Raw genomic sequence first — 17,500 nt, forward strand, 5'->3', positions numbered from 1 at the left:
GACTCGCTATAGATCTATACAGTGCCATGAATCGTTTATTTAAGGCGATCAAAAGACAAAAACTGAGCAAAATCAACGGGTGCGACAAAGAGAAACCTCGTCCCTTCTCGCGACCGATAGCTCCGAAGATTGGGGAACTGGTCCAGTGCGATACAACAAACTAGGTGAAGTAAGCTGGTGGGATTGTTTTACCATTATTATTCATGATTATCATCATCTCACTACCATTCTCTATCTCCCATCAGAATATTCACGAAATAAATAAGGCCAATTTTCCACGAAGGACGTAAAATTACGCAGTTTTAGTTTTGAATGACACATTTGGTATGTTGTTTTATCTTTCATAGAATTTGGTTTATCTTTCAGAGGATTGGTATATCTTTCATGAGCCATAACTACGAAAGTTCTGTTGGTATTGCTCATTAAAATACCTAAGAACCAAACTTGAAAGAATTTGGCTAAGGGAGGATCTTATAAACATTAAATAAACGTGTTATTAATACCACATTCGGTGCTGCATTGCCATTACAACATTATACTTATAAGTTTTCCTCGTCTAGGATGTCTATAAGTAGCACGAATCCTTTCCTCTTCTTCCGCCCCTCTGTTTGTTTGTCCGTCTGTCTGTCTGTTTGTCTGTCCACACCCTTTGCTTTCCCCTTCTTCCGATCTATCAGGCAGAGGATGTTGTTGGCGGCGGCGGCGGCGGCGGCGGTGGAGGAGGAGGAGGTAATGGTGGTGGTGGTGGTGGAGGAGGAGGAGGAGGAGGAGGTAATGGCGGTGGTGGGGGTGTTGGCGCTGCAACCAAGGACACTCTTAAAGCTGAAGTGAGTTTGCAGGAACTAGTGTTTGCAGGGGTCCGACAACGCGACCCACAGAAGGGAGGGGCCTGCCGGCCGAACAGGTAAACCTCTTTTCCCCAGATCTTCCTTCCATCGCCTTCTCTCCTCGCAGCCAACTGCAGCCGATTCCGCTCCTTTCGCTTCTGTCAGAGAGAGAGAGAGAGAGAGAGACTCTTGGAACCGCGGACACCAGGCTTGAAAACCCCTCTGATTTTTCAAAGTTTATATTCTTTCGTATGACCTACTTTTCGACGGGAGCTCTTCTCTCTCTCTCTCTCTCTCTCTCTCTCTCTCTCTCTCTCTCTTTTTCTGTCCCTTCCCTCTACCCCAGCCCCACACCTCTCTCTCTCTCTCTTTCTAGTAAGGGGGCCCACAAATATATTGGAAGGAGCGAACGAACGAACAAACGGATCGAGGTGTTAGTGGGATTTTGCAGCGCTAAGCGAATTTTGTATTTCGAATCCTAATCTTTATTCCTTTGTGTTTTTTTTTCTTTTCTCTATATCAAGGAGTAGTCTTTTGGGCTTGGCGTCTCTACATAATTCACAGAAGAAACGGAAGTAATAAATAAATACAAGCAGCTAATAAAGAATGAGTTAACTGGATAAATGAATATAAAATTATTCCACCGTGTCAGCTGTACGTATACAACTTTACTACCATCAAATGATTTACTTTTCGTTCCTCCACAGTAAGAAACGAGCGAACAAATATGCGAGGGACCTGGCTTAATGTTAGGGGTTAAAATCTATGTGAAATGCAAAAACGAATCTCATATAACTGAAACTATTAAAAACGAATTTTTTATTGCTATATCTAATAATGCAGAAATTACACAAATTAACTTTTACTGAACCATTGCTTCTCGCAGATGCACAACAGGGACGTATACTAGTTATCTTTTTGTCCTTATCTGGTATTATTTAAGATGTAAAATATTGTACATACAAACTGAAGTTACTGTTACATCAAGTAAACTTTTTTTTTTAACTAATTGATCACACTTTTTTCCCTTCCGTGTAGTTTTTACACGCAATAGTTATGATATAATTTGCATTCTTTGCTTCTTTCCTATGCATATAAAGCTTGTCTAATAACACCAGCGTTCAGTGAGGGTCAGAGCGCTTTGATAGGGACTTAGTTCACAGTCTTAAGACAAAAGACAGAACATTATTTGATGGGGATTGTTCATGCTTGTTAAGAGCAGAATACCGGAGGGAACTGTGTAAACATTCCTTCAGTAACACGTACGACAAAACACTTCGCCGGGGACTGCAGAAGTCACATTCCAAAGTATATCAGACATTAAATGGAACAGGCTTAATACAGGCTATGCTCACATTACTTAAGTAAGTCAAAAGACAGGAAGTATCTGATAGGGACTATACTCATATAACTTAGTTAAGATATAAGACAAAACAATAACGGGGTCTCGTTCACATTTCCTAAATGAGATACCAGAAAGGAAACATTCGCTGGGGTCTGGATAGCATAGCATCCTTCAAATTAAGTATATCTTAGTTTTACCAGACCACTGAGATGATTAACAGCTTTCCTAGGGCTGGCCCAAAAGATTACATATTTTTACGTGGCTAGGAACCGATTGGTTACCTAGCAACGGGACCTACAGTTTATTGTGGAATCCGAACCACATTATATCGAAAAATTCATTTCTATCACCAGAAATAAATTCCTCTGATTCGAGAGAGGCCTCTAAGCGTCGTGGTGCCTTAATCTAGCCTAAGCTCAAAGAATATATGAGAAAGGAAATGATAATATCATGATACTGAATAATGAAATATAACCGGGATGGATTTTCCCGAGATGTAACCGAGTACACCGAAAACTTTCCCTGAAAAAAGAGGGACGCCATATCTTCAAAACTATCCATAGAAACTTCTTATGTTTCCCACACCTAACCTAACCCAAACTAACCTAACCTAACCTAGGGGCATGTTTCAGAATAATTAAGACAGGTCAACATCCATCAAGAGGAAGAGCAAAAACATAAAATTAGTTGCAAGCCCCAATCCATCCTCGATTTCTTCAGGAATCATTCTGAATTTGTTTGTTTGTTTGTTTGTATTGTGTTTTTACGTTGCATGGAACCATTGGTTATTCAGCAACGTGACCTCCGAACCACGTCGAGAGTGAACTTCTATCACCAGAAATACACATCTCTGACCCCTCAATAGAATGCCCAAGATCGAACTCGCGCCCACCGAGGTGGCAGGTAAGGACCATACCAACCACGCCACTGAGGCGCTGGAATCGTGCTGAGATATAATCCAAGATGCTTGGTTGGTCCTCAAAGAAGCAAGAACGTTTGGTGGGGGATTACCAAATACCGGAGGTGAACAAACACCAGGGACATTGGGATCACTGTGAAAGAAGAATCAACTGGATAACGAGACGCTGAGATATAGAGAAAGAGAGAAAACGAGACGTTGAGATATAGAGAAAGAGAGAAAACGAGTTACGTTGAGATATTGAGAAAGAGAGAAAGTAGAGCTTTTTTCCCAAAGGCATATTTTAGGAGATAAGAAGATAAGGATATCAGGCCTCCTCATTAGAGTGGGAATAGAAATCCTTAATACAGATTAAAGGAAAATACTAAATACATGTGAGCCTGGCAGCCTTGATACGCGTGAGCAGAATAGGGAACTGGCTCTTTAGTGAGGGAAAAAGAATAAAAAAAAACTGTTTAAAAGAAGATTCTTTAATACAGCTAACATGAAACGCACCACCAACTTTCATCTCGCCAACATATAAGTATGGACCCTATTTTTATGATATCTAAATATTGCAGTATTTTTCGTTTTCATTAACGTTTAGCAATGTCACGTTGTTGTGAAACAGGATTCAGGGCAATTAAAGTTGTACAAATAAGAGGTTAGTTTTCATTAGATCAATAAAAGCTCTACTTCTATAAAATGAATCCTGTATTATTGTATGTACTATATGTAGACAGGCCTCGCTACTTTGAAAGATATACCGGCACATGATATATATACACACACACACACACAGATATATATCTATATATATATATATATATATATATATACACATATATATATATATAGATATAATATATATATATATATATATATATATATATATATATATGAGGCGACTGAAAAATACTTTTCTTCATTTGTTTTTGAACTCCATGAAAACCCAACATTTGCGTATGTTCCCGCACTGAACACTAAAAACACCAATGACGGTCAGTAGTCTTCATAAATCGATCCGCTAGATTCAAAATGTTCACACTTTCCTATTTATTTCCCATCTTTCAAATAAACAGACTTTGTTTTGCTCGAGTCATGGGGGTAGGGGGTGAGGTTGGAGGTGGAGGGGGTGATAATAATTGGGCGGAGAGCTTGGTGCATGCAGCAACATGGGGCGGAGCAGGGGCTGCAAGGGGAGGCCAGAAGAGAGGGGGAGGGAGGGTAGGGGGGCTAACGCGTTATAACAATCACGGTCGAAAACAAAAGCAAAATAAAATCACTAATTGGCATCTGCGTTGCATCTGAGCTTCGGCTTTGGGCTCCCTTTTGGTGGAGTCGAAAGAACGAGACGAAAAATCGCGTCGTATCTTCCAATGCGTCGCTGCCGCTGCTTGCTAATGGCATTATGTACTAACCAAACAATGTGTCGCATAGAGCGTTCCTCACCTGTCTGCTCACCTGACCTCCTGACCGCCAGCAAAACAGACTGTAGGTCAGGTGTCCGTCGTTCTGCCTGTCCCGCACCTTTTCCTGAAAACGATCTCCGTTTTTTACTTAGATTTCACACTTTTCCAGTCTCTACCAGGCAGACGTTGATCGAGGAGACTACTGCACAACACAAATATGGTGTTCGTTACAGCAGCGCTGATTAACGCGGAATCTTATTGCACGGTTTTTTCGGAGAGGTCATTTAAGCTGAGGTGTTAAAACAAGCTCTCGAGATCTATAGGTCTTGGATAAGGGACTGTGGTGATGAAGAAATAAGGATAATGAGATCTTTCTTAGATAGTGACCCACAAGGGTTTTAACCCAATATGTATGTGTTCAGTATAAGCCCGTTGGGGATTACCCTTAAAAACATAAACAAAACACTGTATGTCATAAAGACAATGACCCCCAAGAAATATTTGTCCTAGATAATGACAGCCAAAAATCCTTGGGGGTCACTAACTATACTCTGATTTTTTCCATCTGTCCACCCGCATGTGGCGTTTGCGTATGGTAACACTGCGTCCCGGGCTTTGGATAGTTACGCTATGTGTAAGTTTTAGGTAAATAAAAGGATATCTTGGTGTACATTTGCAACTGAAAAGTGTTTTAATAATTTACTGCATGCGAATTACACCGTTAATATCGAAATAGGGTGTTATTTAAAGCCCGGGACGCAGTGTTACCATCCGCAAACACCACAGGCGGGTGGACAGATGGAAAAAAACCGAGTATAGGACAGATACGGATAATGAGATCCTGCGATGGGCAGCTTACCACCGCTTTATTTCGTATGCAGGCGATTAGTCAGCTAAGTTCAAAAAATTATTCATAAAAGAAGGAACATTGTAAGCGAAAAAATCGTGGTCGTAATAATCAGATAATTATAAAAAAAATTCAGTCTATTTATTAGAAACTACGTCAATTAGCATTGCAAATTATCTGCCGAATTAAAATAAATCTTAAAAATTTCCAGTCGTCTGCCCATTTTCTAACAACTGTAGACCAACAACACAGAAATTCTTGCAAGAAAATGAAGAAAGGTCGAGATGCTACTTTGATGTGTCATGCTCCGTTACATTTGTTCTGTAATACTGACGTTATTGTACACACACACACACACGCACACACACACACACACACACACACACACACACACACACACATATATATATATATATATATATATATATATATATATATATATATATATATGTATGTATGTATGTGTGTGTGTAAGCATTTTTTTTCATGGCTCTGACAAGCCTTTATGAATCCATTAATCTACTCAAATGATTAAGTTTTACTTATGAGCTTTCGCCTTCCTCCTGTTTTTCTCAAACCTTAGCTTTCGATGCTATGCACGTTTGCTTTGGAGGTGAATACCTGCATGCTCTGTATAACAGTCGGTAAGGTGCTCAAAATATTTAGCCAACTGCGTTAGGTTATTTCAACTTCGTAGTAAGCTGAACGAATGGTGTTTTCATTCAGGACAAGAATGACAACGAAAATACCGTATGCATGTTATTCCTAATGTCTGAATCTACCTGGTGCTGACGCTATGTACATCTCACAATTAATCAGTTCATCTCCCTGGTGACGTAGTGGGGACAGAAATTAAGTTTCCATGCCAAGGAGGCAAATAGAGCCACTTCGCGTTTTAAGTTCAGATGGCGAACATGTATTACACTCAGATATAAACTCGAGTTAGAATTCACCATGAAACCACCCCATGAAAAGTTAAGTATATCTTAGTTTTACCAGACCACTGAGCTGATTAACAGCTCTCCTAGGGCTGGCCCGAAGGATTTGATATTTTTACTTGGCTAGGAACCAATTGGTCACCTAGCAACGGGGCCTACAGCTTATTGTGGGATCCGAACCACACTATATCGAGAAATGAATTTCTATCACCAGAAATAAATTTCTCTGATTCCGCGTTGGCCGAGCCGGGATTCGAACTTCAGACCACCGGATTGGCAGCCGAGCGCGAAAACCACCACCCCGTGAAAAACTAACAAAGAAAGACAGAAATCACCGATAAAAAACAACAAAAACGACAGAGAGAGAGAGAGAGAGAGAGAGAGAGAGAGAGGAGAGAGAGAGAGGAGAGAGAGAGAGAGAGCGAGAGAGAGAGAGAAACAAGGCCTGATTTCAGCCGAATCAGAAATTCAGCCTGGCGTTAACGAGGGAATCGCCACTTGGTCAGAAATTCTAAGCGATCGAGAGGGTTAAAGAGCATCGCAGAAACGATGCTTTGGCGAGCTCGCTCTCTCGCTCGCTCGGGCGCCCCAAAAATCGAAACGAGGTAAAAACAATCCCTAACTATTATTAATCGAATGAAGTCGTAAAAACCCTCTGTTCAAACAAAGGTAATTAGAGAAGTTTAATCAGCCGAAATTACCTTGATGGATCGACTAATTCGTGTTCACAGGGGACAAATTAGCATTTTATCAGCAGCTCTGCTTGAGCGTGAACAAGAGGCAGGTGGATCTGGCGTTCTCCCATAAAAGGGATGTATGGTTTTAAACAGTCCCGCTGTACGAGAATAAATCTAATCGCCGTTTTTACGGACATAATTTGGCAACGCCAAAGCCCTTGTTGATTTATAGAATAATTGGTTGCAGTGTCAGAAAATGCGAATCATTAATATCGGTTCTGTGTTCGTCGTAGAGAAATACTAATTACACTACAGTTTTTCTCCATTAAATGAATACCTTATTTTTTTTTAACTTTATAAAATTCATACCATGCACGCAAGGCATAATCTAGTTCTATATTATTATAATACAGAAGGGAAATGATGACAGTCATCTGAAAGAGGGAAACGTTAAAAATAATATTGACAAACTATCTTCATGATTATCATTATTATTATGATATAAAATGAAAAAAAAAAATTAAGGACATATAAAGAGTCTTTTCATGCAAAAGGAAGGCAATTGCTTTGAGCAGAAAACCTTTCATACCGTGATTAAACTTGAAGGATATCTGATTTGTCCACCAAAAATGAGTTCAAAGTATTTCTTGTAGCTTGTTTTTGATTACCCTTGTAATTTCCCCTCGACCAATCTGTCATTTCCATTTGGTATTCAGTCGCTTTCTGCACCGATTTTCAGTAAGTTGCGCTCGTCGACGCGAAATGTAGCAATAAGGTTGATCATCTGCTCTAATTTAACTCTTTCGGTCGGAAATGAAAATGATAGTGTGTCCGGGACTTTGTCACTGGTTAGTCATTTGATGAAGATTATAAATGATTTCAGAGGCGTATGAACGACTTCGTCTTGTTTGATCCCTCACTAATTGGTAGGGCACGTTAGCCAGACTGATATAATTCACTTATTAGACGAAAAGAGAAGCCAAGGGGAAAAAGAATACACACACTCTCTACCCAGAAATGAAGTTCTCAGAATTCCTGATTGATTTACCTCCGTCAGGAATACTTGTCAATCACTCTGAGCTCTCCCAGGAAGAGAATCGAATAGCCGAGCCTTTTCCTTCTGAAGGAAACGTCCTATTTACCGTGAGCGAATGAAGTCAATTGCACTCATTCATGCACAGGATGCAGGATATTCCGTCAGTGGAAATTTTCTTGAGTTCTGTGCTGGAAGGACGCCACACGCGTGGGCTGTAACAACTTTTAGTAGTACGGAAGGCTATGTAGGATCGCAGTTGAGGAAGTTTCCCTTCAGAGGGAAACGTCCCATTTATCTTACACGAAGACATCAATTCCATTAATTCATAAATAGGAAATTGCGTCAACTGGAACTCCCAGGAAGAATCGTTCACCGCGAGTCCTGCGCTGGAAATATACTCGATGCGTGGGTTGTTATAAAGTGGCAGCAGCTTCTGGTATCGGGAAGGCGGTATAAGATCACATTGATGGAGGATATTCAATGCTTGGTGAGATGGGAGAGAAAGAGAGAATTTCTAAGGATTTCTAAAAAAGAAGAAGAAAAAAAGTAATGTACGTACATGTTGCACTGGGGTGAAAAAAAAGACATAAAAAAGGAAGAAGGAAAATAGTTCAGGCGTTATGGGTACGTTATTAACTTTGGGGTTGAGCTTTAAAATAAGAGTACTCAATGAGAGAAAGAACAGGTGTATGAAAAGGACCTAAAACAATAATAAAAATAATTAGGTAAAATAATTACGTAAGTATGAAATGATTTGAAGTAATCATTATAATTATACTAATAAATGTCAATTATTTTACCCTAATCTCTTCTATAGAAAATAAACTTACTAAAGTGGAAGAAATTACCTAAGAATGATCGAAATGACAGTTTTTTTACTCAAATTTAAGCATTGGATATTTCTTAATGGAAATTTGTGGAGATACCGTTCAGAATACACGTCATTTAGGGGGTCCCATAGCTGAATAACGACGTGATGATGGAAGAATGCATAAAAAATAAAACTTGAAATATTGTTTCATGGACTAAACAAATTATATGTTACACAACATATAAGATAATAAAACTTCCTAGTACTAATATCATAGCTCTTATTCACATTATAATGGCCATTCAAAATCGAAAAAAGGCAGCAACAACGATACTGATAAGAATATATATATATATATATATATATATATATATATATATATATTATATATATATATATATATATATATAAATTATTCCTACAAACAAGACTTCAGGTTATTTATCAAATTTAGTAATTTAGCTAACTAAAGCAAAGTAGGATTTAGATTTTTGGTAGTTTGGAGACAGGTATTAAGTTAATATGTATATGCTGATATATGTGGAGAGAGAGAGAGAGAGAGATAAGGATTTTTAATTACTTTTGGCAGCTAAAGTTGCGACTGACAAATGAAAGAATTTGATAGATGAGACAGATAGATTTAAAAAAGTTGATAACCTATGAAGGCCTCGAGTGACTACGATCTCACCTTGACCATATTCGTCTCTTCTCTTACTGAAGGCTGACCGATTAGTTGACGTGATCTGGCGTTGCTAACGAACTGTACTTCAAAGAATGCTTTAACGTGCGCCAACCTTTAACCTACATGACCAACATTTATGAAACACGATGACCTCTGTTGTAGGAAAATGCGCGACCTATCCTGAACTTTGACCCTAGGTTCCTAAAGTCTGACCTGCTAAAAGCACAGTAGACTTTAATTCGCGAAATCGCTCGAACTTTGATGCACTGGTTTCGTAATACCTGACTTCCCATAAAGCGAGAGAGAGAGAGAGAGAGAGAGAGAGAGAGAGAGAGAGAGAGAGAGAGAGAGAGAGAGAGAGAGAGAGAGATCCGTTCATTGAAACTAACCCTTGAACTTCGATTCAGCTGTGCTTCTTTATTTTCTCGTACCACATTTACATATTTATTAGCATTTTCATTGGACTGCAAAATAATATTTTTGGTGTTCCTTCTACGGCTATCATAAGCAACACATTTTATTGCTCATAAAAATGTATATAAGTAGCCCATTAATTTCATTAGAAAAACAATGTAACGTTTTGTCATTTGCCGTATAATATCTTTTTTTTATTTTTTGCTGTAGACTGCAACTGCTTGATTTTTATTTAACAGAGCATGTGAATGTTTTGGTTTTCATAATACCTTCGTCATCAAATACTGAACTTCTTGCCAAACACAAGTAAGTTGTAAACTTGTTCTTAAATATTTTGAATAATGATTTAATTTCTTGATTGAGACAGGCACAAAGCAACAAAGTAGATTCTCCTTCAAGATAAGAGGAATGACCCAAAGAACAAACATAAGCAAATATCATGACATCACAAAAATCTGCTGCATCATGTGATCACGGTGTTCCTGAGCTGACTGCGGCCTTTTCACCAAGCAACAGTTTTCACGGACGCGACTTTGAAATTGTGTTGCTCCACTATTTCCTAAAATCAGTTCATATATGAAAAATAGATTGATGCCAGCTTTGCGTCTGCTGTCGAACGAATTAAATTGGTTTTAATGTGTTTCGTAGGCAAAATGAGTTATAATTCGACAACCGGAGAAAAGGATAGTTACCTCTAAAATTCACAGAGAAAACGTACAGCGATCGATGACGTTTCCATTGCGTAATACTGCAGTAGTGACGTTTCAATGCCGTATTAATGATTCTTCCGTGACGACACACTTTTGGGCCAATCACAGGCACGGGTGGCCGTCTTAGTTGCTAGAGGTATTGATTTGCATATCTTGAAGCATTTGCCAAATGTAAAAACATTAAACATGGAAAATACTGGCCGGAATCAAAGTAAACTCTGCTCAAGATCATTAACATGTACATACGCTAGCTCAAGTAAAATATCAATACACTCTATTGCGTCTTTATTACAAAATGAACAAACATACAAAATATTGCCTATATCCAGCAAATGTCCCTCAAAATAATGACGTCATCAACTTTACAAGTTCTAATTGTCGTGTTACATTTTAAAAACAAGGATATCAATTGCTTAATTCCTTTTGTTAAGAAACAATGGTGCTTTTCCCCTTTTTCCTGAACGACCACAATATATGCATTGCATTCTGGTCAACAAAATACATCACAGTATTTAATTAACTACCTTCAGGGGCAGACAGAGCGCAGGGGTAGGGGGTGAAAATCTGTTTGCTATTTAACAAGATATATGACTTCGTAACACGAAAATGGAACGCATGCGCAATGTAAATCATTATTGGAATTCAGGATTTTTTCACTTTAAAAAACTTTTTTTGAGAGTAATTCGGCACAAAGTGCAATATCACTGTAATTCAGTACGGATATTGTTTTAGTTTTCATAAAGTTAACAAAAATTAAAATAAAAAGCCCATATAGTCCCAAATATTGTAACTCGGTTTGGGGATTGAGTTTGGTAATCAAAAAGCAATAAAATTAAAAATAAAAGGGAATTGCTAGAAGCTAATAACCAACAACTAGTCAAAATTGGAACCCATTTGTAAAGTACATATTTTTAATACAAATAAAACATGCTGCAGAAGAATCGACAAGCAATCTGTAGATAAACGTCAAAGACTGTACTGATTTTATTTCATTTTTGCCTTTTATTATTGTATTCCGAAACCGTTCATAACGAAATTGCGTTTATTGGTTAAAGACCTCGTCTTGACAGTATTGGCGATATAATTATACATCAGTTTTCCCACGCGAATATTTCTTTTTTTATTTTAGATATTTCATGTTTCCACTACAAGTCTGGGTTTTCCTAAATTTCAACAATTTTGTGCTAGCGATGCGGCCCTATGTATTAAACAAGGAAAGAAAAAATATAATAAAGCGCATTTTATGCCCGTTCAATCTTCCGGATTTATTCTGAAGGGGTTGGGCGAATGTGGTTATTTCGGCCCATATCACTTTATTCATGACTGCATTGTCCGGCACGCAAAGCCGAATTTTCAAGGTTATATCAAAATCATTAGGATCTGTGCCGTTGACTTTGGCATTCCCGTAAGATTATTAGTTCAATTACCTAATTCCCTATGTCGATAAAAAAAACTTTTAAGCTTCCACAAAAATGACATGTAGGAGGTTTTCTCTTCATTTTCAACTATAGAGGCAAGCTATAACGGTCAGAAAATGTGTCAATGCCAGAGTTCTTGCAACAGAATCGAACACTAACAACCGCGCTTAATACCCTCGTTTTCTAAAGAAAGCTCACTCGGTTGCAGGAGAGACTTCAAAAACAATGGTTAGTATGATTTCTGTCTGCTGTCTGTCTGCCTGTCTGTGTGTTTCTATTTTTTACTTTTCATTTGATGACGGTTTTGTGTCGACAGTCTGTTGTCTTTTGTTCTGCTAGAACATTTTAAAGAATAATAAAGAACGCAACACGACACAACCCCCTAAATTCGTGGAGGGAATTTTGATAAAGTGAAGCTTAAACTGACTGATCGTTCATGAGACCTTCAAAGGTTTACATTCTTTTGATTAAGATATTAAAACAAACTGAAAAAAAACACTGAATATATATTGGTCCAACGGCAAAAAGAGAAAAAAATATATTTTTAATACTAAACAGCTGTAAATTTATTTAACTCCTCGACGGTGCACTGATTTCGCCTAGTAGAGAACAGTTCCTACTAATAATACCAGCGAAAAAGAGAGCGACAGACTGCGACGAGGGTTCCATTGCGACCTTATCATGTAAATACAGCCCCCGATCGCTTGATCCTCTGTTCTTTTGGCGAGAAAGGTCAGGTCCAGAAATGCTACGCAAAATGAGTAAAACTGTCCGGACATTAACATGTATTCATTCCGAGGACACCAAGTGCATTCAAATGTGAATCATTTAGCCGGTCATTCATAAAACGGAGAGTTCGGAATGCACCAGCAGGGACACGCGTGTCGCCCGCATAAAGAAAGCGTACGGCAAACCAAAAGGAATGCAAAGAATGCACAAATAACACCCACGTCAAGTCTTTAAGACGACGGTGTGTACATGACTGTGCGGAAATACATGATGCAAGCAAGCGCATACATCAAGTGTTTAAGAAGAGCGTGGACGCAGCTGTACATAATGCTTAAAGCGGACGTTGATCATTTGAGAAGAAAGGGGAGGGTCAATGACACAGAGTACATAAACAATCATAAACAAATGCACACAATGAGCCTTGAAGACGACAGTGGTAAGCCGAATGCATAAAATGTACTAACAAACTTTCACATTGAAATGTCAAAACTACAGCGGTGATTGAAAGTCCATTGCTACAAAGTGCCTCGTCGTTTCTAACATTATGGTGCCTTAAAGGCGCAGTGCTTTTACACCATACAATGCAATGATCTAGATTAAATTAGCACTCATAACTTGCTATTGGTGCCCTGTGGGTTTTTGATTATATCATGGCGTTTGTTTTGCTCTATGGTTACAGAATTCCTTCACGAAGATATAATGTCATCCAATGAAATCTCTCACTTGTTCCATAACTTTTTGTATCCCGTTTGAAAACAGACTTTATATATAATTCTGTTTTATCAAATATCACCTGCTTTTGGTTTCGACCCATATCTTTAGTTTTCCGAAACTTTACTCATATGGATGATTTTTTTTTTTAAGCAGGTAATCGAATGAGAATAATTTTACTTTCTACGCTTAGTTCCTAAAGGGTTTAAACATCTTTACTTTGCTCTGTCGCCAAAGGAACTTCAAATCCTGCATCTTAGGACGGCAAAACAACAATGATCTGGTTTAGCAACTTCAAGCGGGAATATGAAAGAGGAGATCATGGCGCCACCTGTCCCCTTTGGTTGGGGGATACAAATTTGTCCCTTGACTAGAAGATCCAATTATTATTATTACTATTTCAGTAGATGGAACCTATTCACATGGAACAATCCCACTGGGACCAATGACTGGAAATTCAAGGCTTCCGCAGACCCCACACGCCAGCAGTAACTGGTCATGATATAGAGCCATTGATTTTTTATTGTCTTGGGTGAGACGCGAAACCGCTACATCTGAGTGGCATTCCATGACACCAACCGCTTATACCAGTGGAACAGCTTTGTGATCTTGAAAAGACCTTTGAAACTGTGAGAATTTCGAGTAGGTACAAAAGGTACTTTTTTTTTCTTTTTTTTTTCAAAGCAAGATGGATCTTCCGTTTTAAGAACTCTTCCTAATCGCTCAGCACAGTTTCTCTTTTCTCCCAAACCATTCAGAGGTCCCAGTGCATTCCTTGCTTTATTACTCTGTGGCAACTTCTTTTATCCTATTATCATGTTATGTATTATCCTATGCACCGATAGAAATACAACACACTTCTTCTTCCACGATATAGACATTCCTTTCTTTATCGTCTTGGTTTTCAATTATCCTGGATGATTCACTCCTGTTAACAACGCCTTTCAAACTTCAAAACATTTACCAGCGTCAGCAACTCCTCTTCGATATCGCTAACAAATTGCCATGAGCCACTTCTTTCATGGCCCCTCTCCTTATCCCACAACTTTGCAACTACATCTGTCCTTACTCAAACCACTCACATTATTCCATCCAAGAAAAATCCTAAACATCCAGGGAGACAGAACATACCCTTTTCCTACACTTACTTTCACACCAAACCAGTCATGATTATCCTTACACCCTCAAAAAAAAAAAAAAAAAAAAAAAAAAAAAAAAAAAAAAAGTAAAAAACATATATATATATATAATATATACCCCTATATATATATATATATAATATATATATATTATATATATATTTTGTTTTTTTTTTTTTTTTTTTTTGAGGTGTACAAGGATAATCATGACTGGTTTGGTGTGAAAGTAAGTGTAGGAAAAGGGTATGTTCTGTCTCCCTGTATGTTTAGGAGATATATATATATATATATATATATATATATATATATATATATATATATAATGACTAAGAAATTACCCATCTGGAATATTGTTTACATTCTCAAATCAAATAATTGTAAGCTCTCAAGATATCTCTATGTCTATACTTGCTATATACATTTTTCATTTTATTCAGAAACTTTTCACACAACTGTTCCATAACAAAATCTTGATCCTCATGGCTTTTCCTTTATCAGCTCTCTTGCTATGTCGTACTATGAAAGCCATAAAAATCATACTGAAATTGTGAAGCATTAAGAAAAATTTGTAAGGCCTGTAAATCCCTCCAAAATGCATAAGAAATTTATTCTAATTCTACCTTACAACATATCAGGTATACCTTCATAAGACTGTGCCCCTGAAATTCTAACCCTCTTCTTTCTCATATCTCTTCTTCCACAGCAAAACAATCATTCATCTCATTCCTTCGATTAGTGCCTTCTCCTCTGTCAGACTTTTCCTTCACCCAGGTATACCTTACAGACCCCGATCAGTATTTCAATTACACTGTTACCACAATACAAAAACATCTCGTAATCCCTGCAACCGGTGTCCTTATTGCCTTCCTTATACTCTCAACAGTCACTTTCGCAAGCATAGCCTTGAGTCATTTAGCTCTGCCCCTCTTACATCCTGTGCATTTATGAATCTTCAAAATACTCCCTCCGTCAACCAAGGCTTACATTCACTTTTGACAGCCTCACATTACTTGTTTCTTTTATCTTAGGGCCTATTTGTTCTCACGTTTGTATCTGCTCTGCTATAGAAAACCTTTTCTCCTTAAAGTTCTTGTTCACCTTCAGGCCTAAGGCATGAATGAACTGCTTCTCCATAAAAAAACATTAGTAATGCTAAGTTTTAATATCCATTATAAAACTAAGTTTCAATTTGATTTCAACAACCGTTACTGTCGTACGTTATAACTTTCGAAAATTAGTCTCCTACAGCTCCATTTCAGAATTCCAGTGTAGATTTATAGAAAAGTTCAATTTCTTTTGGTTATTTACTTGGCATTTTTATGACTCTTTCTTTCTAATTCATCTCATTTACTTTCTATGCTGATCCCGTCATTTTATATCAAAATAGAATGCTTCTCCTTACCTGATAACTAATATCACATTCTACTAGCCAGGACAAGTACAACTCTTGTCAGTTTTTGTGGAATCTGTACGTTTTTATTTCTTTACCTATTATAACTTTTTGTTTCTCTCTCTTTTGTTTATTTACTTTGATTTTGTTTATTGCAATGTTGCCATTTTGTCTATTTCCCCTCTCCCTTTCTGCATAAAACTACTTCCATTCTACCAATAAGCTTAACTGCTTTACTTTGAAGTTCTCAGATATACTGTGATACCTGTATAGCTGCAAGCCAAGTAGGATTTTGAAATTTAATTTGTTGTAGGTTAAGAAAACACTCGTAACAGAGAGAGAGAGAGAGAGAGAGAGAGAGAGAGAGAGAGAGAGAGAGAGAGAGAGAGAGAGAGAGAGAGAGAGAGAGAGAGAGAGAGAGAGCACAAATAAAAAAAAAACTATCCTAAATTCGTATTTTAATTTCTTCTTGTTTTACTCTGAAAATTAAGTCATTTTTGGCAATAAAGACAAATAATTCTTGTATTCCTGTTTAAAAATGCAATGTATAAGAATACATAAATGAGGTGTTGCACTTACAAAAAAACAATAGTAGAAATAAAGCACCTTGCGACAGATGCTCATTAAGTAATTAGTAATGGAAGATACATGCGCATGAATGTTCTATGGCGTTATAGCACAGAACTTTCTCCATTATGCTTAGAAATGTTTAATTCATGGCTTTCCACTTTACGCCACGTAGGATTTAGGTCCAAATAGTGGACGGTTCCCGTCCTTCTCTCTCTCTCGACGTGGGGGCGGTGCCCCACGTTGTGCGGATGTGGTCATCCATGATTGGCTGACAAATCTTTTGAGGGAGGAGTCACCCCATGGAGGAAGAACCGATCGTTTGTTATTAATTATTTGTTCTGACATTTGAATATCCGATGCTACTTCCCTGGAGTATGAAAGATGGCTTGTATTTGTTTCCATTTGTCTTCTTGTTTTTCCTGCATTTCTTGTGGAATTCTAGCGCCATTGTGAGAACAATAATAATTTTACTCATAATTTTGAAATTAAATTCACAGCACAAATCCTCTAAGCGTTGATAAATAAACTTAATGGTTAGGTGTAATCACGCATAATAATTGTCAAGAGACAGAAATGCCGTTGAGAGTCCAAAATAAATTAATTAAAATTAATTGTAAGTGTTTTGTAAATTCTAGTTTGTTATTACTGCTCTTATAATACCTTACTGAAAAAAAAGCGAATATCATTTAAAACCCGTCCGACCAAATAAGGAAATACAGCAAAAATCGAAACCTTAATATCCGTTACATAAGAATTCATAAACTGACTTTACAGGAATAATAGCTTACTAGTAAAATTGTTCACTATACATCTGAATTAATATACACAATTGCTTCCCCAACGAACAAATTCCCTCTCGATGTCATTTAAATTCAATACAGGCCTATCCTATGTATGTAAGTATCTCGATGCTTTAATCACTAATATTTCATAAGTCAGTTCACTT

At 37.6% G+C, this 17,500-nt stretch overlaps 2 protein-coding genes across 3 annotated transcripts in view; one reads left to right on the plus strand and one right to left on the minus strand.

Moving 5' to 3' along the window:
- The window catches only part of LOC135206293 (uncharacterized), a 15,288-nt gene extending 10,564 nt beyond the window's left edge, over positions 1 to 4,724 (plus strand). Inside the window, exons 2-5 of the mRNA XM_064237715.1 lie at positions 45 to 169; positions 678 to 904; positions 4,153 to 4,297; positions 4,662 to 4,724. Coding sequence (XP_064093785.1) covers positions 45 to 169; positions 678 to 904; positions 4,153 to 4,297; positions 4,662 to 4,724 — 560 coding nt within the window. The remainder of the gene's footprint in view (positions 1 to 44; positions 170 to 677; positions 905 to 4,152; positions 4,298 to 4,661) is intronic.
- Positions 1 to 17,500, minus strand: part of LOC135206183 (homeobox protein OTX-like) — a 492,545-nt gene that overhangs the window by 267,861 nt on the left and 207,184 nt on the right. The window lies entirely within an intron of this gene.

This window comes from Macrobrachium nipponense, chromosome 29 (assembly GCF_015104395.2).
Source record: "Macrobrachium nipponense isolate FS-2020 chromosome 29, ASM1510439v2, whole genome shotgun sequence".
NCBI lineage: Eukaryota > Metazoa > Arthropoda > Malacostraca > Decapoda > Palaemonidae > Macrobrachium > Macrobrachium nipponense.